General features: G+C 39.3%; 1 protein-coding gene and 1 long non-coding RNA gene across 3 annotated transcripts; one reads left to right on the top strand and one right to left on the bottom strand.

Moving 5' to 3' along the window:
* The first annotated feature begins 550 nt into the window (after positions 1–550).
* Positions 551–12,023, top strand: LOC139706445 (uncharacterized). Its single transcript, XR_011708037.1, has 3 exons — positions 551–890; positions 11,039–11,110; positions 11,573–12,023. It is a non-coding gene; the product is annotated as an uncharacterized lncRNA (long non-coding RNA).
* On the bottom strand, positions 4,724–22,454 carry Pgrmc2 (progesterone receptor membrane component 2). Of its 2 annotated transcripts, XM_071614674.1 has the most exons (4): positions 22,022–22,454; positions 18,041–18,103; positions 8,791–8,946; positions 4,724–6,906 (listed from the first exon to the last, which is right to left on the bottom strand). In XM_071614674.1, the coding sequence occupies exons 1-4, from the start codon at positions 22,437–22,439 to the stop codon at positions 6,809–6,811; spliced, it is 735 nt and encodes a 244-aa protein (XP_071470775.1). In that variant the 5' UTR covers positions 22,440–22,454; the 3' UTR covers positions 4,724–6,808. The 2 variants fall into 2 exon arrangements, with proteins under 2 accessions (XP_071470775.1, XP_027782513.1); XM_027926712.2 differs by lacking the exon at positions 18,041–18,103.
* Between the last annotated feature and the right edge of the window lie 2,702 nt (positions 22,455–25,156).

Here is a 25,156-nt window from a genome sequence, read left to right as displayed (position 1 = left end):
GGGCTTTAAGCAGGGAAGCAGGCAGGTCAAGTTAGAGTTTCAGATGTCCAGCAGGGACCAGGAATGTGCTGAGAACAACAGGGGGGGCGGTGGGAAGATGAGTTGGGAGGGTACAGAGTGCTGAAAGTATAAAAGCAGGAGTGGAAACCGCCCCTTTACAGTTAGAAGCAGCCTACTGGGAACGGTCTTTCTGAGGCTGGAGTTCCCTCTGGCTGAGAATGGAGGCTGAGGGGTGCTGGCCTAGCAGGTGGCGGAAAACGGAGCCAGCCAGCGTTTCCGACCAGCACAGCCTCCCTAAGTCTACACATGTGCATTTGCTGCTTTTTGTCCCACTGTACCCCCTCTTTCTTTAAAAGCTGTTTGCATCACTGAACCTCACCCAGAGATGGGGCTTTGAAGTAGAAGAAGTCTCCTGTCTTTCTCAAGGCCAGCTCTAAATAAAACCCATCTTTTTCCAACCATTTTTTTGGGGGTGGGGATGCTGGAAATTGAACCTAGAGGAGCTCTGCCAGTGAGTTACATCCCCAGACCTCTTTACATTTTGAGACAGGGTCTCACTGAGTTGCTCAGGTTGCCCTTGAATTTGCGATCCTCCTGCCTCAGCCTCCTGAGTTGCTGGAATTACAGGCGTAGGCCACCAGGCCTCCAACTCCTGAATTGTAATGGCGCCTAGCAGTGGAACTTTCATCACCAGTAACAGCAAGTTTTCAGGGAAAATGGCACATTCATTTTGAGGTTCCAAGAACAGTCAGAAAGGATGTCCAGTAAGGACTGGATCAGTATCTTGTGCCTGAACCTTGGAGTAAGAGACTATACTGGAATCGCATATCCACAAACAGGCCTGGGAGAGACGGCTTGGAAAAATGTTAACTGCCTAACTAGGACTTTTGGTAAGTTTTTTTTGTTTTGTTTTTGTTTTTTTGGTGAGTTTTTATTTTCCTAATGTTTTTACTTTTATAACCAGCAAAAGCATATTTTAAGTTTATCTTCGAGGCTTTTTTTTTCCCTTTGTCTAATCTTTTTAAACAAATTTGGACCATATCCTATATAGAAAATTATGCATTTTCACTGAAAGCTTTATTTGGGAACAATACTGTGTCTCTCACCCTTTGGTCGCTTTCCTTTACACATCTCCCATTAATTTTCTTAAGATCCCACCATCTTCCTTTTCCTTTTCCTGTCTAGTTTCTGCTTATGGGAGAAACCATTTGACCCTTAAACTTAACATAATGGTCTTTAGTTCCATACATTCTCCTGCGAATGACATAATTTCATTCTTTATGGTTGAATGAAACTCCATTGTTTATATACACATTTTCCTACATTCATCCACTGATGGACACCTAGACTGGTTCCATAGTTCAACTGTTGTGAGTTATGTTGCTGTAAACATGGGTCAGCATGTGTCACTGTAGTATGATGACTTTGATTCTTCAGGATAAATACTAAGGAGTGGTATAGATGGGTCATATTGTGGTTCCATGCCTAGTCTTTTGAAGAATCTCCAAACTGATTTCCATAGTGGTTGTACTTATTTACAGTCCCACCAACAGTACAAAGGTTCCTTTTCTCCACATCCTCTCCAGCATTTATTATTTGTATTCTTTTTTTTTAATGTTTATTTTTTAGTTGTACACAATACATTTATTTTGTTTATTTATTTTTATGTGGTGCTGAGGATCGAACCTAGGGCCTCACACGTGCTAGGCGAGCGCTCTACCTCTGAGCCAGAACCCCAGCCCCTATTATTTGTATTCTTATTTTTAAAAAATATTTTTAGTTGTAAATGGGTTATTTGTTTGTTTGTTTATATACGTTGCTGAGGATCAAACCCAGGGCCTCACACATGCCAGGCAAGTGCTCTACCACCACTGAGCCACAAACCCAGCCCTATTGTTTGTGTTCTTGATGATTGCCATTCTGACTGGTGTAAGATAAAATCTTACAGTGTAGTTTGATTTGCATTATCCTAATTGCTAAAGATGTTGGACATTTTTTCATTTTTTTGTTGGCTATTTGTATTTCTTCTTTTGAGAAGTGTTTAGTTCATTTGTCAATTTTTAAATTGGTTTTAAAAACTTTTTTTTAGTGTAAAGTTTTTTGAGTTCTTTTTTTGATTCTCTTTTTTTAAAAAATTTTTTTAAATGACAGCAGAATGCATTACAATTCTTATTACATGTATACAGCACAATTTTTCATTTCTCTGGTTGTATATAAAGTATGTTGACATCAATTCATATCTTCATACATGTACTTTGGATGATGATTATCACATTCCACCATCCTTGCTAATCCCCTGCCCCCTCCTTTTCCCTCCCACTCCTCTGCCCTATCTAGATTCTCTTTTTAGAGTACATTGATTTCTGGAATTTTCTTTGTTTGCTTGTTTATTTTCCTTCTGTCTCCTTCCACTAAAATACAAGCTCAATGAGATCAGAGGCCTTATTTGTTTCCAGCACCACCTTATTCTCTCTCTCTTTTTGGTGGTACAGAATTATTATATTCCACAAATTTTTAACAATTTGAAATAAAATTTTAACAATTTGAAATAAATATTTGATGTTTAAATAATAGCTAAAAACTTTACATAAATCTATCATCAAATTCATTTTAGATATAAAACTTAAGATGTATCCCAGTTATTTTTTTATATATATACTCTTCCCGTCAGAGGAGTAGCTAGCAAAGATTTTCTCCCATTCTGCAGGTTCTCTCTTCATATTCCCAATTGTTTCCTTGCTGTGTAGCTTTTTAACTTGATGCCATCCCATATAGTAACTCTTGGCATTATTTTCTAAATGTTAGGAGTCTTATTGAGAAAGTGGTTGCTTGTGCCTACACGCTGGAGTACTGACCCTGTTTTTGAGAAGTTGCATAGTTTCTAACTCCTAAATCTTTGATCCATTTTGAGTTTTTTTGTGTGAGAGATAGGTTCCATTTTCACTCTTCTACATATGACGACCAGTTTTCTCAGCATTATTTAAAAGGCTGTCTTTCCACCGAGGTGTTTTTAGCAACTTGTCAAGGATCAGATGACTATCGATGTGTTTGTCTCTGTGTCTTCAGGTATATTCTCTTGGCTATGTGTTTTTACACCAGTACCATGCAGTTTTTACTACTTTAGCTCTGTTGTGTAATTTAAAGTCAGTTATTGTGTGTGATAACTTTAGCATTGCTTTTTTGGCTTAGAAATTGCTTTAGCTATTCTGGATCTTTTATTCTTTCAAATGAATTTTAGGACTGTTTTCTCTATTTCTGTGAAGAATGTCATTGGTATCTTGATGAGAATATATGCAACTATTTATTAGGCTCCTTACACCAAAAACTTCATGAGGTTTACTTGGGTCCTAATTGGACACAATATGAAAAAAATCTAAAAAATAAACCAGTGCTCACAGCATACCAAGTACTCTCTTGAACGGGGCAATCACAAGCAGCCAGTGTCCTCTCCATCATCAGTGATGGTGGAACAAAGGCAAAGCTTATTTAGCACCAAGTTTACTCAAAGTGACTCTCAGGGGTGTGACAAGGAGGTAGAGGTGTTTCTAACATTGTCTGGGAATTATGCTTTTTGCCTAAAAAGTAGCAGTGTTGGCAGGTCTTGATTTTTTTTTCCCCCCTTGGCCACAGCCACATACATCAGTCTGATTATGTACCAAACCGAGAGCTGATCTCAATGGATTATAACACCCACTCTAGCATTTTCTTTCAGTAGGGGAATTAATTCATTCAATATCATCGTGTAATAATCCATGGCTTCTATTTGCAATATTCTGGAAACAACTTACAAACTACTACTGTACTGCTAGCTTATTTTGATCTGTAACAGCTCTGTGGAGTCCACCTTGTGTGGACCTGTCAACAGCACACATTCTCAGCAACTTGCTGCACTTGGGTCATCAAGAGGTTAAGCAGGATACTTGGATAACAAGTCCAATGACCAAGTTTTCTAGGGAGAAAATTTCTCCAGTGCTAATTCAATGTATTAAATTTAGCTTTCTAGATTGTGGTAGAGGTGGGTGTACTGTCAGATTCCACAGAGCTCAGAAAGGCAGGTAGGATTACCGTTTGCACCACAGCCAAGGCTTCAAAAACCTTGCTTGTGTCTGGATGGTTAGTTTTCTGGTGCAGAAACTGGCTTGAACAAACACGGCTTTTATTTGGAAGATATATGCCAATTTAGAGATGCTGGCAAAAGAAAACATTTAAATGCCAAAATTTGCTACTTTCTAAAGCCATGTATTACATTTATTTGAAATCTCCTGATTTTAAACTCAGAACTCTTGTTTAGGGAGTGATACAAAACTAAATGTAGGCAATTAGACCACAATTAGCTATGAGTAAGTTCTACTTTGATTGCTTGAAAATATCAGTGTGCTATTTATTTAATTTATTTATTTTTTGGTGGTGCTGGGGATTTGATGGGCAGCCTTGTACATGCTAGGCAAGCACTCTACAACTGAGTTATTTCCCTACCCAACCCCTTAGAGTGCTTTCAAGTGCATGGTACCAAGGATTACCTGAGGACCCCTGACACATATTTTGCCTCAGCCAGTGGTAGAACAGGATCCAAGAATCTTGATTTTAAGGACAAGTGATTCCAATAAGGCAAGTTTAGGAAAGTTGGCCTAAGGGGGAACACAGTAGAACAATACCACCAAGCCAGGTCCCCCTCACTCAGAGATATTGGGTAAACTGGAGAATGAGAAACATTCTGCTAGAATTGAGAAATCATCTACAGAACAGTTTATTTCAAGTCCAGAACACAAAATTATTCATTTTTTAACAGACCGCAAATTTTTACTGCATGAATAAGAATACTTAAGTGTTTTGCTATTCACAAGTGCAAATTTATTATTGAACTTTAGGCTCGAATGATTCATATATGTATCAGTTTACTACACAGGAGTTCTTTAACAAATTTTGAGAAAGTATTTTACATAAAAACACAAAGCATTGACCAATATTCTCCAGCCCTCACAACTGTCCTTCAGTCAAGATTTGGCTGAAGATCACACCTTCTAGAAAACAGTGCAGACTGAATAGAATGCAGTATTTATAGACTTCAGCTTCCTGCTGCAGCTAAGTTTCCCTTTCTTTGATGGCTTCTGCATGTTACACCATTACACAGGTCTTTTTTCTTAACTAGTGACTTAAGTAGAATGATGTTGGTGCAACTTGTCCCCAACCAAGAACCTACAGTCATGATGAAACCAAGGAACTGACGATGAGGGCTTTTAGAAAGGGCATTTTCAACCTAATAATGAAAGAATTTAGTATCATACAATATGCTCTATTGTTTTGTGTTCAGTAACTACTGCCTGGAGTGCTATTGCTGCCAATATAATCAGTTCCCATCAAAATATAAAGTAAAAAAAATGTACACTTATATCTACTCTTACCTGAATATCTCAGATCTCTTGAGAATGTTCCACAAAAGTGGAATTTCTTCCTAAGTTACACTGAATGTGGTACAATGTGTACAACTCGGTTAACCAGTGCCTTCTTTTCATTTCCAAGATTTTTTCCTTATCTTGAATCAAAAGCACAACCTTACCACCATATCATAATGCACTGGCTGTTTAACAGTTTTGCGTATAAAGTCCAACTCAAGCTTATTTTGGTTTATTGTACATGCTTTATTAAAACGGTACTTGTATTTACAGTATCTGCAGAAAGAGTCCCTTCCAAGGTACTCTCACACACCCAGACACACCCACACAGACATCCACACCACGATCATGCACCCACACCAGTGAGATGTGAGGGTCAGACTCCTGAAATTAGGCAGCTATTGGGGATAAGAGTTGTTGATTTTTTTTTTTTTTTTGAAAAGAGAAAAGCACGGGGGGAATGCATTTGGCCATGACACTGCTAATTAAGTTTGTGTATATTAACATATATGGCAGTTAACACTGAATATTCCTTTTACATTCTATATACACAGAATGACATCAAGGTTTTGTGATCAACAGAATATTCCAACTTCAGTCTCAATGCTGCTTGTAGTGACTTCTGAATTCATGTAGGGGCTTACCCTAAAAATAATTCAAGTCTATGGACATGAAATAAGGCACAATTAATATTGATTTGACCTAGGGGAAAGAAGGAAAGGAATAAAACTGGTTTCAAATGATCTTAATTGGGAAACTGCTTTGACTTTAACCCACTTAAATCCATTCTAAGTTCCAAAGATTTCTTAGAAATGTTTTTTTCTTTTCCCTGACAAAGCCCAAAAAGAAAAGTTTGGGAATTCACATTTTCATGTTTCAGTAGCCTAAACTACTCAACTCAATGTGTAACTGCCTCCTCCCCTGCTCAGGGCTCCTTCCTCCTCAATGCCCGAATAAAAACGCAGCATGAAATAGGAGTCCCTTGCTGTTTTCTGAGGAGATTTGTACACTTGAGTAGCAAATACATATCTGGTTGTCTTTGATATCTTAGAAAAAGGCGGGGGGAGAAAGGGAAGGGAAAGTAGGAAAGAAGGGAGGAAGAGAGGAAGATAAAAGAGAAAGAGAAAAAGCTAAAAGTAACCTTGTGACTTTCTTGCAGTTTAAGAAATCCCTGTTTCCTCCTTTTCAGGACGATGAAGCCCCACCAGACATTACACACAACTCCAACAAATGAGTCTGGCAGCATAAATAATGTCTAATATTCAAGTCTTCATAGTGAGACCCATACATCTTGTACACAAATCTGTTGAATGTTTTTCGCAGCAGGTGAATCAAACCCAAAGACACTGGACATTCTGTGAAAGGGAGTAAGAATTGCAGTTCTGAAGGCCCCTGACTTTGGTTGTTTACAGAGTTCAATCCTGTTTATTGTGATCCTTGGTATCTTCTTCATCTGTATATTCTGAAGGTTCTTCCCCTGGTTTTAGGAGTCTGCCTACATAATCATATTTTTCTGAAAGATACATCAAAAGAAAATCAGTAATGGTCAAATTATTTCACTACTCCATCATACAGAGGTAAGGCGCTTGTCTCTCTTGGGATCATACAGAGTAAGCCCAGTTCTTCCTAATGCTTCACCATGGCTTGTCTTTAAACCTCCGGAAAGCCTGAACAAAAGAAAGCAGGAGCTTTCAAGGCTTGGGCATTAGTTTTGCAGGACAGTGCTCTATGCCAGTGACTCTTAATTGGATATGGTGTCAGAGACACATGGAGAACTTTTAGAACAATATATGTATATAGGACCCACCTCAGAGCCATCCAGCCGAGACCTTTGGGTTATCTCTGGAGAGGTGTACTTTCCTTCTTCTTTTTTTTTTTTTGTACTAGATTGAACCCAGGGACACATAACCACTAAGACATATACCCAGGCCTTTTTATTTTTTATGTTGAGACATGGTCTCACAAAGTTGCCGGGGCCGGCCTTGAACCTATGATCCTTCTGTCTTAGCCTCCCAAGTCACTGGGATTACAAGCCTGCGCCACAGCAATCTGGCTAGACACATGTACTCTGAAGCTGATCTAAAAGTGTACTATGAGTCTCGGAATAGTTCTTTAACTTTTTTTTTTTTTTTTTGATAGTGGTGCTGGTAATTGACTGCATGGCCATTCAAATGCCAGAACTGACCCCCACCAGCCTAGTTCTTTAACAGTTCAAAATATTATAATCAAGGGAATGTGCTCGCAATGTAGGGCTAACAGTTATTTAAAATGTATAAATATATTGGGCTTTACATATAAGTGGGATGAATAAAATCTAATAATTTGGAGAACAGACCATGAAAAATAAATGGTGACCTTCTTGGGGCTGAAGAAAGCGGGTGGCTCAAGGAGCCCATGAGGTAGAGAATCACATGGTGAGCAGATTCAGTTGGAAATATTCTTGGGGAGAAAATGTGACTCAGTAGTCATCCAGAAAAAACATAAGATCAAAATTCATTTGTTACTTCTTACCCTATGTTTCTGAGGTTTTAGCGTGTGACCCGTCATATTATTATTCCTTTCCCCTATCAAACTCTTCTTAGATCTGCTACTTTGCTTGTTTTTATGTGACCAGGTGTTTAATTTAGAACTCTGCATGTAGGTGATATACATCAACATGTTTCTTTCTTGGTCAGGAATTGAAACCTAGGCTAAGTGAAAAAGTTACCTGAGTCAGCTAGTCAAACATGAGATAAGAGAACTACTTTATACATGACCAGTGCAAGCACCCAGGGAGCCAGAACAGCTGTTCCAGGGGACACGGTGGTCAGCTCCACAGCTGACAGTACCACCCAGGTGGTAGAAACTGACGTCACCAGGGCATGATAAAGGGAATAATAGGGGCTGTGGCTCAGTGGCAGAGCACTTGCCTAGCATGTGTGAGGCACTGGGTTTGATTCTCAGCACCACATATAAATAAATAAAACAAAGGTCCATTGACAACTAAAAAAAACTTAAAGAAATATATGTTAAGTCTTAAGGCTAAAAGTTTCACAATTTTTGAGATTTAAAGTTTGTAACAAGCCAAGTTTTTTTTGTTGTTGTTTTGTTTTTTTTTTGAGTTGGGGGTCTCACTATATTGTCTAGGCTGGTCTCAAACTCCTGGGTCCAAATGATCTTCCTGCCTCAGCTTCCTAAGTAGCTGGCACTAAGCTTGGTAAAAAGTCAGTAATAACATGGATTTTCAAAATAACTATCACATGTAACAATCATACTAATATTTAGATATGCTTAAAATATCATCTAATAATGATGTTAATGAAAGAGATGACAACCATAGGCTTTTAAAAGATGTGAAATAGTATACACTTCTTTATATGTAATTAATTTTCTAAAGAACCCAACAAAAGGAAGGTACCTTTAAACTGCATTTCCCATTCTCGAACACTCTCCATTTGTACTGCATTCAAATCTGAGAGATCATCATATTCATCTCTAAGTGCATCCTTATCTAGGCAAAATGTTGCCAGTCCTCTGGAGGCATCCCTACCAGCAAATATTCCATATGGACCCGCTGAAAAAAAGAAAAGAAATTATATAGACTGATTAATAATATTTTAGAATGTACAAATAAAAAATCCCCACCATGATTCGTATTTGGTACATAGCTTTAATTTAAAAATATGCACGGATAGATGAGATAATGAGAAGAAATTTGTTGGAAATCTGCCTTTCACTAAAGTAAAAGCTTTTTGGTGAACATTGAACCTTACATTTCAGTTAGTTCAGATACCCCACAACTAGTCTTTACAATGAAGTCTGTGAGGAAATTTAAGACGTCAGGTTTAGAAGCCAGTTTGCTTAAGAAGCCAGGGCATTCTACTGGATGCTGTTAATAGTGGGATCTAAAAATAACCAATGGCTATGTCCTAGGCAGATTCAGGTGAACTGTGAATCTACACCATTTTCTCTTGTCCTGATTTCATCTTTGCAGGTCTAGTGACTAGTTCAATGCACAGTACATGTTTGATAAATCTTTCCTTAATAAATGTTTTGGTAAAAAACATGACCGGCTTTAAAAATATCATCTGGCCATCAAAATATGCACAAATTATCATTAAGGAAAACAACAGTTTGTCATGACTCCTGGGAATCCTAGTAAGGAGCTTTAAGGAATAGCTCTGGACTGTTTTGCTAGAGGATTTAGGTACCACCCTCAGAGAGGACTGAAGGCCTGACAGCAGCGCTGACAGTAAAGCATTCCCCAGGTATGTCCTCGACAGCAGCAGCTGTCCTGTTCATTTCTGTATCCTAAATGCTCGGCACAGTGACTGGCGTAGAAGAGTAACATAACACATTTCTTCCAAAAAAATCAACCGTAGTTCCCAATGAGAAATTAAAGATTCTGACTCTTAAACAGATTTGCTTATGAAAGTAAAATCTCTACCTAAATTACAATTAAAAAGATAATTCAGCTGTTTAAAACAGACGGTAATATCAACAAATTCCTAATTTCTTATATAAAGAAATTTGATTAAATAAATTAGAGTACATTAATATATCGAAATGCTACTCAGTTCTAAGAATGGAAAAGAGCAATCAGCAGAGTATAAGTACTTACTATGAATTAAAAAAAATACATGCATGTATATTTTATGTTTGTGTATGTATGAAAAATATCAGGGGGAAATAAAAGAATAACAAAACTCAAAAAAAGAAAAATATCAGGAAGAATATAGACCAAATACTTAATAACGACGTTTCTAGGGAATGGAAGAGAAAATTTGACTTCATATAATTAGTCTAGCTACTTAGGAAATTTTTTTGGTACTAGGGATTGAACCCAAGGGTGCTTTAGTACTGAGTTCTATCCCAATCCTTTTCATTTTTTGAAACAAGGTCTTGCTAAGTTGCTTAGGTTCTCACTAAGTTGCTGAGGCTGGCCTTGAGCTTGTGATCTTCCTGCCTTAGCCTCCCAAATCACTGGATTACAAGGGTGCACCACCCTGTCTGCCTTGCAAATGATTTTTATAATAAAACTCTTTTAAGACTTAAATGTTTTCTTAGGTTGCAGAGTGGAATCAAGCAGATTTTTCTGCTTAAAACTCTTAGACTATAGTGCTAATAAGATTTCCAAAATACCTAAATTTTACAAAAGAAACTTTCTTGAGTCTTACAGACACTCCTATATTCCAAAGGGCATTATGTAGAGAAAACAATTTTAAAACCAAAGGCACTAGTTTCATTCATCATTATGAGTAACACAGTAGTCAATAAGTGGGATTAGAATAAAATACTTTCTAATAAGCAAGAAAAATGGAAAACTCCTTGGGTTTTTTTTTTTTAAACAAGCACAAGAAATTGAAAGTTATATGTCAAAAAGGGTACCTTTGAGACAGAAATCTAAGTTTCCCTTAAGTAGACAAAAATCTACATAGTTATGAACATTTACTTGAATCACTGACAGCACTGTACTATAAAGTTTATCGGTTATGAGAAACTCATTCTCTGACAAGTTCAGGCATGGAACCCATGTGACTTTAGTAGTTAATTTCAAAACAGCATTATTAGGTATTGCTGTATTAACATAACAATGAGGGTAATACTTCTAGTAAAGTACTTTTTATCCTCCTTTTCTCATTCTTTTTTTGTTAATTTTTTTTTAGTGTTGACAGAACTTCATTATTTATTTATTTATATGCGGTGCTGAGATGAACCCAATGCCTCACACATGCCAGGCAAGTGTGCTACCACTGAGCCCCAGCCTCAGCCCTCTCTCATTCCTAAGTACTTCCCATATAAGGAATTCGATGACCACCAACAATTATCACTCAATAATTTCCCACTGAATAGATGTATCTTTATTTACTTTATTCATTCTCTTATTAAAATAAACTTAGGCCACCATTTTGTACTTTCAAACGTACCTTCCACATAAGAAAATGGGATACTATTTACCACTGGCCAACATTTAGGACTTTCAAACTTAGCCCATAATTTCAACTGATATTCAAAAGGGTATTTAGAAAAAGAAATTCAATATAGTCTATATTTACAGAATAAAATCCAAAGTTCATTAAGTTGGAGTTAATTATCCCAGGGGAAATGTTAATTTCTAAAATTAAGCAAGGACAACTTCTAGGGAGGAGAAAAGTAGCCCATCCTAGAATAGCAGTCTTATTTCTGTTTTTGTTTTCTAGAACTCTACATGCTTTGTGGCAATGGGTGCTTTCAGAAGATTGAAGAGAGGGTCTGTTTGTGTTTGTGTGTGTGTGTAAAATTAGTGTGATAGCTTTTGTTGAGAAACAATGAAGACCAAAAATGTACAGACATTATGTGTGGCTTCTTAAGGCTGACAAGACTAAATGCTATGCTATCAACCTAAAAACAGTGACAACTGACGCATAAGAGGAAAAATAAAATGGATCATGGTTTTAACAATCTATAAATGGAAATTAATAACTTTGACTTTTAAAAGAATTTTCCAGCAACCACATTTTCCTCTCTTGGGAGTGTCACAAGGTGGAAGGTACAGATTTTGTTTTCTTTCCCACTTCAGTGACTTGCCTAAAATCACTGACAACGGGAAGTCCGATTTCCACTTTTTAACTACTGCAAATATTACATCTGGAGAAAATACACAGGGGACCCACAAACCCAAAGATGGAATGTCAACCCTGAAAACTGGAACATTTTACTAATTACAAAATTTCAGGGAAATGGAATTTTAGAATACTTGTTAAATTGAGGAAAACTGACAACAGCTTTTCTTAGCATTTTGTTTTAGCATGTACCTCCCTGTCTTGCAACAGTCAATCTATGTCAGGTACTTCAGAGTATAAATCATAAAAAAGATTTAAGTGATACAAAGGAGAGAATATTATCATAAAAACAGCAAACATGAGGTCCTGGGTTTGCTCTCCAGCAACACACACACACACATACAAGAAAGAATTAAGTAAAAATAAAATCATCAATCAGTAAACCTTCCACCTGTATCTTCAATATTAAAATACACTAGGGCTTTCTCTAGTAAATTTCTCTGCCATGTTCGCCAAGGAAGCCTTGACATTGAATATAAAAACCAAACAAAACTTCATACACGTACTCTTTTTGATTTTAGATAGCTGACTTAGAAAGAGTAAATAACTCCTTAGTCAAGAGTCAATAATCCAAGCCAAATTCTAGACAAAATGATGTTTAACTTTAGCATAAAACAGGATGATTTGATGATTAACATATTGCCCTGCTCCTAGGCTGTACTGAATTAGAATTTCCCTGGAAGCATTTAACTTCTGAAAAGTTCTTTTTGGCAACGGTTTTCTTTTGCTCTTTCTTGTAAGACTGGTAAAGAACACAACATTGAGATTAAGAACTAGAGCTGGAATTGCACGGATTGTTCTGGCCAAGGAGGATTTGAGGTCTAATAAAAGGACATTTCCCTGCATTCATAATACAATCAGAAGTAGATCTGAAAATCAGCAGTACCTCCCCATCCCTCTACCCTCTTACATAACAAACCTAAATGTTATCAATTCTAATACTTTGATAATATTTCACTATCCAAACTGAAATAACAGGGAGCTACCCGAGGAAAGCAAATCCCAAATCGTATTAAGTCTATTTAGGTGCGACATAATTTACCAAAAAAAAAGCAAAGGCTGGATCAGTGGACTAACCTGTTTCTTTCTGATTGCTGAGACACATTTAGACTAATACAGACAATGTCCAACCAATTTTTTGATTTTATGAGTAAAACTAGACTGAATTTTGGTCTCTTCCTGGGACCACTGCTAGGCAGCACAGTGCTAATGGTGACTCTGGGCAGTGGCAGTGAGCTGCAGCTCCCAGTCAGCCCTGGGATGGAGGGGAAACTACCTGGACTACACAGCATACAGTGCTGCCAGTGTGTGTGTGTGTGTGTGTGTGTATGTTTATATATATTTTTTGATAAGGTATTTAATAAATTACAGTCAACATTTTAGTATGAAATAGGCTTTGTGTATGATAATTTTGCCCAGCTGTGTAGGCTGAGTTAAGTGTTCTGGAACACATTCAAGGAAGGTTATGCTGTGATTTTTGGTAGGTTAAATGCATTTTTGACTTTTTTCAACTTAATGATGGTTTATTAGGTTGTGAATTCATTATACGTTGAAGAACATTTGTAATTCAGTAATAACTAAGAGAAATCCTGTTGCTTTAACAGACACTAAGATATAATGCTGTAGAAAAACAGATTCAAAATGTCAAGAAAATCCTGTTACAAAAAAAAGAATAGTATTGTTTAGCCAATAACAAATATTCTAGGACATAATTTTAAAGATGAAATTTACTTTAAAGACATAGTTAATTATATGAAAATGATATGACAGTAGTTAAAATTTCACTTTTAGAGTAAACCCAACTATGGTTTATATTTTTAAAAATTCAAAAATCAATAAACCTATTTGTGACTATATCTTAAAACTACTCACTTTAATATAGAATGGGGTAACATTCTTGTAATGGCAACAATATCTGTTCATTAAAAAACAATGTTTAAAGAATAATTTAATGAACAAAAAATGCCAGGAAGAACCAAATAAAGTATGTAATAACTGATAATTCTGGGATTATTAGGATAATTAGAGAAAAAGAAGAAACATTTCATGAAAGAATAAAAAATTTATAAGGACAAAATCCATGATAAATAATTTGTTTACTTCTATATTTTAATAAACAATAGCTCTCAAATCAAACTTATTTTAAGTTATTAAAGTTTATAAACAGTCCAGTCGTCTGGCCTGTTTTAACAATAGTCTTTTTTGAATTTTCAATACTTGGTAACTTAAATAAGATTATGATGGGCCTAAGAACAAATGTTGCAATATATAAAAGTGATAAATGAAGTCCAACACACACACACACACACACGTGCGCGCGCGAGCAGGAAGCCCCAAGACTTTTAGAGCTAGTAAAGTTGAAAGAATTTCTTATACTTGCATTCTAGAGAATCCATTAAACAAGTGACATTAGGCAAGACTAACTTTCCATAGTCCTTAGAGTCCTCACTTATAAAATGGGGGAAATTATTTTACCTGTCTAAAGTTGAGGCCAAACTAGAAAATTTCTTCAATACAGTGATTCTACAAAGGACAGAAAATCCAATCTTGTTTCTGAAAGTTAAACCAGAAGAGTCTCATTAACCTTGTGGGCTGGGCTTATGGCCTTGGCCTCTGGGCTCATGGGTAAGACAGGGAAAGGGAAAACTAAAAAATTAAGACCCCAGGCCTGTGTCATTTGTGGGAGCGGGCCTAAGTTTACCTAACCCATGTAGAATGAGAAATCTAAAGTGAAAAAAATAGCAAGAACTCAAGTATCTAAAGAAAATAAACAGTACAGATGACATTTCAAGTATTGGGGAATAGAAGGATTATTGCATAAACTACCCTGGGACAAGAGAAGACTTCTGTTCAAAGCAAAACAAAACATCCCCACAGAAGTTGCATTCTTATTTCACATCTTAAAGCAAAATCAATTCCAAATGGAACTAGAAACTGAAAACCATGAAAGAAACTAGATTAAAACAACAATGAGATGCCATTTTAACCTCTCAGATCAACAAAGAACAAGAAGTTTTAATATCACATTTTTGGCAAGAGGGTGAGAAATATGCATTTTCATAAATTTTAATAAAAGTTTTTCCAATATTTCCAGAGGACACTTCAGAAATAAACATTCAAATGAAAAATGTCCATACTATGAGCCACAGCATTTTTACTCTAGGAATTTATAATTTTACCCATGTAAATGACATATATATGAATATTTATTGCAGCATCAAGTAGTAAGAGATTGGAAACAACTCAAATGTTAATAGTGGACTGCAAATGAGATAGTTCTCTACACAGACAAGAAAGGGTCTTGAGATAGTAAATACTGCTAAAGGTATACACAGTATGCTATAATTAGTGTGGGGGAATAGGTTCATACCCTTATGTTTGTACTTGGACAGAATAGCTCTGGAACAACATTGAAACTAAGCCCTTGCTTCTGTGGAATGGAACATGGTGTTTGTGAGATGGAAACTTATTTTTCATTATATATCCTTTTGAATTTTCCACCTTAAGCATGTATTATCTCATTAAAAAAAAAAAATCTCTTTTTAAACTTACTTGAGACTCTATCCCCAAATCACTCTATAGAAACACTTCTATAACCCAGGGCTCATGGAATAGTGCAGGAAACATCCCAGAAACAAAAATGCAGTAACTGCAGAAGATAGTTTTCGTAATAAAAATTACAAACTAGCAGGGAGTAAGCACACACAACAAATAGAGAACTAGCATCCCATGAATAAAATTAAAGTTATCAAAAAATTAAGAAATGGGGCTGGGAATGTAGCAGCAAAGCAGGGCACTTGCCTATAGCCGGGGCCAGGCCTGGGTTCAATCCCCAGTTTAAACCACAATCAATCAATCAATGGAATGTAAGAAAGATCACAAGACACAAAGAATAGCTGATATATCTCTATTAAGAATTCCTGAGGAAGGAACAGAGAGAATAGAGGTGGCAAAATTTCTAAAAGAAACAAATGACACATGTTCACAGGTTTTAGGAGAGTCCAGCACATGTTAAAATCAAAACTGTACTGGAGAAATCCTAGTAGAAGAGCAGAATCCCAAGGGCAAAGAGAAAAAGGAAACTCAACTGCAGCCAAAGTCAAGGATAGATGAATAAAAGGAAAGACAAACCCCATGTGGACTTTTTGTCAAAAAGCAGGGGGTAGAGGCATGATCCTGCTGAGGTGATCAGGTAAAGCAACAGCCTCTCTAGTCTCAGAGCCTCACCCAGACCCTTACCCCTGAGGACAGATGGAAGGTCTCCTACCAATGAGAAGAACTCTAGCACATACCTCACTCAAACCAACACGGGATTCTGAACAAAGGAATGTGAAGCAAGAAATAGTGCACTTCTTAAAAAGGCAATTACAGTGGTTAAATATGAAGACTATTAAAAAAGACATCAACTGAAATGACAGTGGAGCCAACAGTCTAACAGTGACAGTGTTGAAAACAGGATAGGGAGGGATCGAAGTTAAACCTTTTCAACGAGGGCCAAGATATGCCGTGTGCTGCACAACTCCAGGGGTATCACACCCACCTGCAGTCATGGCAATTTTGTATATTTGTTAAGAAAAAAATCTGTCAGAGGGAGTATATTGTCCAAAGAGGCAGCTGTTTCTAATTCACACTAAAATGATATTTGGCTATAATTCTTACATTGTTCTAATGGTCAGGATAGTGTTTAAAGCCAAAACTTAAGGAAATTATCAAAAAAATAGAACTAGAATGCATTCAAATCAGTAAAGGAGAGTAGGTGGAAGGAATAAAATCTGAGAAGGAAAAACAGTGGGAGAGGAAAGAATCATACAGATGATTCTCAGCTTATGGTGGGGTTATGCACTAAAAATATCCTAACTAAAAATGAATTTAATTCACTTCAGTCACTGACCATCCTAGTTTAGTAACAGCACACTATAGTGCACCAGTCGATTTACTAGCTGACTGGCAGCTGGAGCCCACTGTCTCTACCTCTGCATATTGCTAGCCAGAGAAAACAACAAATTTCAAGATTTGAAGTAGGGTTCCTTCTATATATGTATTGCTTTAACACCACTGCAAATTTAAAAAAAAGAAACCACAAAATAAGATGGTAAAAATACATGTAACTATATCAGTAATCACAAACTGATTAAGCTCTTAAAAGAAAGTGTTGATGTGAGATTTTTTAAAAAATCCAGCTGTTATTATGAAAAAATAAATATAGTACAAATTAGTTGAGAGTAAAGGGTTAGAATAAAAAAAAACCGAGGCAATACTAATCAAAGGCTTAAGTCAAATATGAAAATCAATAAAAATGATAAAAGATGTTTCCAACATGATCAATTCTACATCTAGTATTAGATGGCTTCAATTTGTTCAGTATAGATGTACAGCCATCAGAATAATAATCCCGCTTCACAACACCCACATTCCCAGTCTTTGTATGGCTGGCTATTTCAGGTTTTTGTTTAAATGTCAACCTTTTTCTCTTGACAATCTAATATAAACAAAGTACTTTCATTAACTAAGCAATCTAAATAAAGTCCTTTGTTATTCTTTATTATATATCTTGTTAACTTTCTTCATAGCACATTTAATTATGAATTATAATTACGTGTTGAAATGTTTTTACTGCTTGTCTCAACAGACTATTAACTCTTTAAGGGTAGGGACACATTTGGTTGGAAAACTCAATTAACTCCCTTTCAACATCTTAAGGTTTTACTGTAATGAAATCCAGGGAATTCCTTCTTGGTATTTAAAAGAGGAGTTTAAACCACATATTAAAGATCTGGAAGACAGGGTACAGGCTCTTCTACCATTTCTTCTACCTTGAATAAGATCTTCTGGTCTCAAGACTTAAGCTGTTCTTTTGTGATTTGCTTTACTATTCAATACAAATACAATTCCCTCAAAGATTAAGAACAATGGAATGATGCTGAACTTAGAAGGGACAACCAAGTAGGTGTTGCAGAAACAACTAGTAGAAATTTTAGAGAATATAAAATACTTCAGAGAACTTAGCTGATTCTTTTATCTATCTAGCTTCAAAGCAAGAAGCCAGGAGGACAGCTGGGTAGATACCCATGGAGGAGGAGTCAGGTTGGATCAGATCTTCACATTGCAACTCTTGCTTCAACTGCAATTCTGCAGACCAAAGTATGAAATAAAAATTAACATACTGGTGATAAAGTTTGAAAAAGGAGAAAAAACACCTGAAGGGTCATGTGCTTCTTTCCCTAATATCCTGAATATTAGGTATCTCATAGGGTACTTTGGTGACTTATTTTCTTTTCAGTGGAATTTTAAAGACAAATTGGACTTGGCTTTGGTATATGTTGAGGGACATATAGGAATCAGGGAGAAGTAATATTCCAAGTTTCAAGACTATGGAATAAACTATTAAAAATACCAAATATGTATGTATTTATTTTTTTTTGTGGCCAAAAATAAAAAGAAAAATGTACTGGTAGAGTTCTACTGTGTAATGATAGAATTATTTAAAATAATGAGTCTTCAAAAATCTATTATGACTCTGTAAGCATGTGAAATTGGATAGATGATGCAACAACGGGAAAGGGATGGCCTATGAAGCCAGTTAGACCTGGGGTTGATTTCTAATATTGCTCTTTAACAGATACATGACTTTGGGCAAAATCTTTCAAGTTTCAGTTTTCACAAATGTAAAATGAGAACGTTACCTATTTCTATGGCTGTTTGAAATTTAAATGAGATAATAAACTCAAGAAATAGCACTTCCTTCTCCTTTTCCTTTGACCTCTAGAATCAATGCAGTTCAACAGAACTCTCTGGAAGACAAAACTATTCTATAGAGCGCACTGTCAAATACAGTGGCCATGTAACTGAGCATTAGATGTGTGATTGGTGTTACTGAAGAACTCAATTTGGCCATTTGAGACTTGTGGCTACCATACCGAACAGCACAAAGCACAACATAAAGCCACAAAAGTGTGTTTCTTTTATTTAGTACTTGGGATTGAACCCATAGTCCTTTACTACTGAGCTACACCCCAGTCCTTTTATTTTGAGATGGGGTTTCTCTAAGTTGCTCAGGCTGGCCCCAATCTTGCAATCCTCCTGCCTCAGACTCCTGAATTGACACTTTGCAAAGGTACACCATGTGCAAAGTGTTTCTTTGAGGCTTTAAATCCTTATGAGAACTGGGGGAGGATATAAAAGAAAAACAACAATAAGGTTATCTACAAGTTTATCCCAGAATGCAGTTTACTAATTAGTGTAGATAAGCTTTGTGGTCAAACACATCTTGATTTATTATATGTCTGTGACCCAAGCTCATTTACCTAAACCTTAGACTTCTCATCTGTCAGGCAGGAATACCTAGCAACTTCAGGGAGAAATTGTGAAGATAACAAATTAATGGATCTGATAAGAGTTGGTGCTTAACAAATCTGGTTTCCTTTCTCCTCCCATATTCATTGTTTGTGACATGATCATACTTTCCTCACACACTGGCCAAGTGCCTGACCCGTTACTACAAGTAATATTGACAAATATAGTTAACTCAATTTGACCAACAGTTGGTATTAACTACATTTGTCAATACTACATTATAAATTAATTTTTAAAAAGTTGAATTTTAAAAATGTATGACAATGAGAAAATATGTCTCACATGAAAAACAAGTCACAAAACAATCTAATTCTCAAACTATGATTGTGAAACAAGAGTAGTCATTGGCTAGGCATAAAAACTAGATTTTCTAGCTCTCTTAGGTCATTCTTTCAAGTTACTAAGATTCTCAGATAAGTATTACTATTTCTGAATTATTCTGGTACAAAATTATTTGAGGATAAAATGATTATTAGAAGTTATATTTGATTTATAGACAGAAACTTGGTTTCAGGACCTTTGCAAAGTGTTACAACATTTTCTACTAAGCCCCAAGATGATCTGGCTACCTTTAAGTTTCCTTGTTTTTAAAACATTCTTACTTTATTTTTTAATGTGGAGCTGAGGATTGAACCCAGTGCCTCACATGTGCTATGTAAGCCCTCTACCACTGAGTCACAACCACAACCCTAAGGTTCCTTTTAATAATGTCTTCTAAATATCTCTAGTAGGCTACTGACCAATACTTAGAATAAAATAACTAAATATCACTCTTATGCTGTTCATCAGAACTTGGGAACTGGTGGGAAGTTAACCTAAAACTAACTTCACTGTTTTGAGGAACTCTTCAGTGCTCAAGCCACACAAAAGCAATCTACATTAGACCTACTACTCTTACCTTAGTTTTTAATTTTTGTCACAGAACGTTTGCCAATGAAGGCTGCCAAACTATATGTCCATGACTCTATCCTATTTTCAGGTAGTGCCAAAGCATAATGTATGGGGACTAAATGATTCTTTGTATTAATACTTTGTTTTATTGTCAGTTTAGATGGCACAAAGGCAGAGCTTTTTTGAATTCTATATTAAAAAGCTCAATCTATACAAAATTTTTAATCACTTCAACAGATTTTAATACAAATGAGGAAAAAGCTATAACTAGGTACAAAATAACGTGTAAATATTTAAAATCAAAAATTCATTTAATTTGGTCTGTTAAAACTGTACTTTGGCCCTATTCTCTTGTCCCATTTGCTTTTAAGTAAATAAACAACAAAAAGCATTAACTATTTCAGCTGATATAAGTAGGGAGACATCTGGTGTTCTTATTTATAGGACCAGAAGCAAATACCTTATAAATTATCTGTGACTTGGTTGGAGTGAAGGTAGATATACACATAGAAATACAACCAACCAAGAAATGTATGAAATAGATCAACACCCCAAATCCTTTCTTATTTCTAATTAACAAACAACCAAAGTCCTTCTAAAACATCATCCAGTCACCAAGTACTGAAATTGGAAGTATATATTTGCAAATGTCAATAAATCTCATGTACTAACAGATTAAATAAAAAAGGAAATAATTTTGTTCCCAGAATGCCAACCCCCTTGACTTTAAGAGTCGGATGTGTACTTCTTCCAGTAACAGTTCACTTTAGGTCTCTAACTTTATTATTTACTCTTACTCTAATCACTTATCTTTTTAAAGCTTAGTATTAACCACTGCACAACCAGAATGTGCAACGTGCTCAGTTTTATGGGACACCAACAGGTTGAGTCTGAAGTTTATTTGCTTGATCTGAAATGTATGACTACACTGTAAAAGAAGAGCTTCTAAATCAACTACCCTACATACACAGGTCTCTAAAAGTAAAGCTCTAAAAAAATCTTTAACGTCCAGAACCGATGGAGAGAGGGTCTGAATATACAGACAGCTCTTCTAAGTTTTTTTTCTCCTCAGTTCTGCTAAGGGGATACACAATAAACCATTATCAACGTGTATTCGGATACTTGTCTTCCTATTTGAGAGGGAGAGAGAGGAGGAAAAGAAAAAAGAAAAAAAAAGGGGGGGGGGGAACCCAAAATAAAAAGAAACCCGACAGGCACGCTTGCTGGGCACGGGAGCTCCACCCCCACTCCAGGGCGAACGTCCCTGCCAGTCTTCAGCAAGGTCTGCGTTCGGGTCGGTCCTCATCCCAGACAGTGTTGATCTTGCAAAGCATCTCCGAACCAAAACTGGTTTAGGAAGAGTCCGAGGTGTTGCATACGCGCCCGGACTTCACAGACAGGAGGGCTGGGACTTGAACTACGTGTCCCTAAACGTGGCCTTGTGCGGAGTGGTCCAGAGGGGAAGGCAGACGGGCGGCAACGCAGGGGGAAAGAAGGGAGAGGTGTGAGTCCTAAGGCCTACAACTTTGGGTCTCCACTCTAGAAGCCCCCTCCTGCCCCGACCCGTCCCAGACCTCGGAAAGCCCAGGAAAGGCGGGCGCCAGCGTGACTGGCGACGACTACGGGAATTTTGAAAATTTCAGCTCGAGAGAAAGCCGCGAGGAGACCGGGACGGGAGCGGACGAGCGCCCCGGAGGCGGGCGTGCGCGCCGGGCAGGGCCGGGCCGGGCGAGGGGCCCGCGCCGCCGCCGCCCCCGGCCGCACCTGCCGGCGCAGGGCCCCTCGCCCCCTGCCACTCCTCACCGGGGCCGTAGAACTTGCTGCCTTTGGTCACGTCGAAGACTTTCCCATTGACCGCGAGCAGGATGCGCGGCGTGCGGGACCCGTCGTACTGGCGGAGCTGCTCCAGGCTGAAGTCCCGCTTCTTCATGCGCGGCAGGGAGGCGGCCGGGCTCTCCTCGCCCGCCCCGGCCCCCGCGCCCAGACCCCGCCGCCCCCAGCGCACCCACAGCCGGTAGGCCCCCAGCAGCACCAGCGCCACCAGCGCCACGTTCAGCAGCATCTCCCCGCCCCCCGCCAGAAGCGCCAACGCCGCCGCCGCCCAGCCGCCCCCTTCCGCTGTCGCTCCCGCGCCGCCTGGGCTCCCGCTGCTGCCGTCGCTGCCGCTCTCGCTGCCACTCCCCAGGGTGCCTAGCTTCACGTCCCCATCACCCGCCGCCATCACTGCCCGCCAGCGCCTTCCTCCTCCTCCCCGCCCCCTGCCCGCCCCAACCCCACGGCAGGCCCCGCCCGCCAGGAGCTGCCCAGCCAATTACGATCGCGGAGGGGGCGGGACCGGGCCGGCCGCTGATTGGGCGCTGGCCGGGTAACGTTGTCTGGGCTCTCCCCTGCCCCGCCCTCCTGCGCTGGCCGCGCTCGAGCGCGACTGCCCGCCCACCTCGTCCCACACTTCCCCGCTCCCGTCCGCGCCTCCGCTCGGCTGAGTACACGAGGGGGGGCGGGTCTGGAGAAAGGATGCTGCGCCGGCCGCGCGCGCGCACGGGCGGGGCGAGGCGACGGCGCGTGCGCGGGTTCCGGGGCGCCACGCGCTCGCCTTTCCTCGGCAGCCCCTCCGGGAGATGCGCTCCGCCCAGTCTCCCCGCGGCGCGCGTGCGCCCCGGAATCGCTTCCATCCCCGGGCCCGGGTTCGCGCTCGCGGACTCCCGCCCGGCCTGGAAGCTTCACGTGCGCCGAGGCGGCGCCGGGGTGTCCCGGACGGGACGCCGGGGCCAGGCCGCCGCGTGGTGTTCGCTGTGAGGCGCGGCGACGAGTCTCTCCCCGGGCGCCGGCGGCGTGGGCGTGCAGACCTGGCAGCGCCCAGAAGTTTTGGCGACGAGCTGGAGTCCTCGGCCCCGGAGAGGATGGGGTTCCTTGGCATCCCGGCGCCGCTCCCGGCGGTTTTTGGCTGCTCATGCAGAATTCCCTTAAAGGAGCTCAGACCAGAGGTCTCCTCATTGCTCCTACCTCGGTCTCCGCGGCGTGGGGAAGTGGGGAGATGAGGTGGCGTCCTCTTCGCCTATTCAGCCTTATTCCTATTTAGTGCAGCTGGGACGACGTCCTTTGGCCTGCTTCTCCATCTTTAAAATCCCAGTGTAAATGTCACCTCCGGAGCCTCGTTCTGGGCACGCCTGCTTCGTGCACTGGGCTCCTTTGACAGGCTGTGTCCTGCCCTAGTCTGTCCTTGTGTCTCTGAGCCCCCCCCCCCCCCCCCCCCCCCCCGGTTTGATGAATGAAGGCTGTCGAAGGAGTGACTGTTTTCGTGTAATTTTGAGGAACCGATGGACTGGAGGAGAAGCATAGACGGGCAGTGACTGCTTATGGTATAAGCCCGGTAGGGAAACAAAGTAGTCCATTTGGCTTTAAAGGAAGAGGAGCAAAGTCTGGAAATCTAGGTTGTAGTCTTTAGGATCAAGGAGTAGGACAGTACTGTCGGGCTTTGGAGGAAACACTGGCAGTGAGTACGGATGGGGCAAGATCAGTTCTCTTCCTCTAGAGATCATCTAGCAATCAGGAGTATGAGAAGGGAGAAGAAGCAAACAGTAGACTTTTGTAAGCTTGCATGCAGTAAGGAGACTTGAAACTAGTGCATTAGTGCAGGGAATGGCAAACATTGTCAGAAAAGGGCCAGATGATTTAGGATCTGTGGGCGGTCTCTGTCTTAGCTACACAACTCTGCCCTGTAATGAGGAAGTCGTAGAGGACAATGTGTGTGGCAGTGTTCCAATGAGACTATTTACAGGCACTGAAATTTAATTTCAGTGGTCATGAAATAGTATTCTTTTGATTCCCCCCAATCTCCCAAAAAACGTCAAAGCCATTTTTTAAGGCTCTCAGTAGGTACAAAAACAACCTGCAGGTCAGTTTGCTGACTCCTGTGTTAGAGGTACTTTTTGCAAGCATGACCAGGACTCAGTGGGAATAAATAAGTCCACCATATAATCTGCCCTGCAATTTAGAAGACTTTTGGAAGTGAAAGTGGGCACTATTAACAATTACACCGGGAGACTAGGAGTAAAATCAGATTATCATGGGCAAATATAAATTCATAGTCACCCCAACCTTAAGGGTTAGAAGTCCAAATTATTTTTTAAGACTTTGTAACAGAAAATGGAGGTGCCAGTGATGGAAATGGAAGATTGGGAAGAAACTGTTTTTGGGGAAGCACCCCAGAGGTTTCATAATAGGTCACTCATAGCTTCTTGACCAGAAATGTGTCACTAGATATCCCTAAAGTGGTGATTGACAAGGGGCATGAGAGCACCATGATTGCTTTGGTTATTTGACTTGGGAGTTCTTATGCATTTTTTTTTTTTTGCCATTTAGCATCCATGGTCCCTTCTCTCTAAACATCAGTGTCACCCCAGGCCTTGTAACACTGAAAAACTACTCTCTTTCTCTCCATACATGCTTCCTAGAGGGGTAGTACTGATTGAGGGAGAACTCCTGGCTCAGACCCAACAGAGTTAACCTTCGATCTGAATTATTTGTGCATAGGTTTGTTTTTCCTGATTGGTTTCAAAGAAAGAAGAATAAAACAGCATTGATGTTCTGCTGTCAAGGAAGAGGGTGGGGAACATTGAGTTTATTTCTTTATCCCAGTGTACTCCTTGTAGTCCTTGGGAGGCTGAGACTGGAGGATCACCTAAGCACATGAGTTCAAGGCCAGCCTCATCAACATAGCAAGACACCATCTCAAAAGAAAAGAAAAAAAAAAATCCATTAATTTCTTGAAAGTAGGGTTGGTAGGGATGCCAGGAGTGTGGGGTATACAAAAGCGTAATAAAAGACGGGTGAGTCTGAAAACAGGAAAGTTAGGTGGGTCTGGAGCAAGAGTATATGATGGAGAGCTGTATGCTCTGAGGCTGGGGTAGGTAAAGGAAGCGTGGTGTGTACACAGAA

The sequence above is a fragment of the Marmota flaviventris genome, chromosome 7, assembly GCF_047511675.1.
Source record: "Marmota flaviventris isolate mMarFla1 chromosome 7, mMarFla1.hap1, whole genome shotgun sequence".
NCBI classification, from domain to species: domain Eukaryota; kingdom Metazoa; phylum Chordata; class Mammalia; order Rodentia; family Sciuridae; genus Marmota; species Marmota flaviventris.
The sequence above is the reverse complement of the archived record's forward strand: the minus strand, read 5'-3'. Positions and strand labels throughout refer to the sequence as shown.

Coding starts and splice junctions, on each gene's coding strand:
- Pgrmc2 (XM_071614674.1), bottom strand. CDS start 22,439: ATGGCGGCGGGTGATGGGGACGTGAAGCTAGGCACCCTGGGGAGTGGC. Junction 18,104..22,021: donor CAGCAAGTTCTACGGCCCCG/GTGAGGAGTGGC, acceptor TTTGGTCTGCAG/AATTGCAGTTGAAGCAAGAG. Junction 8,947..18,040: donor ACCTGACTCCTCCTCCATGG/GTATCTACCCAG, acceptor TCTTTTTTTCAG/CGGGTCCATATGGAATATTT.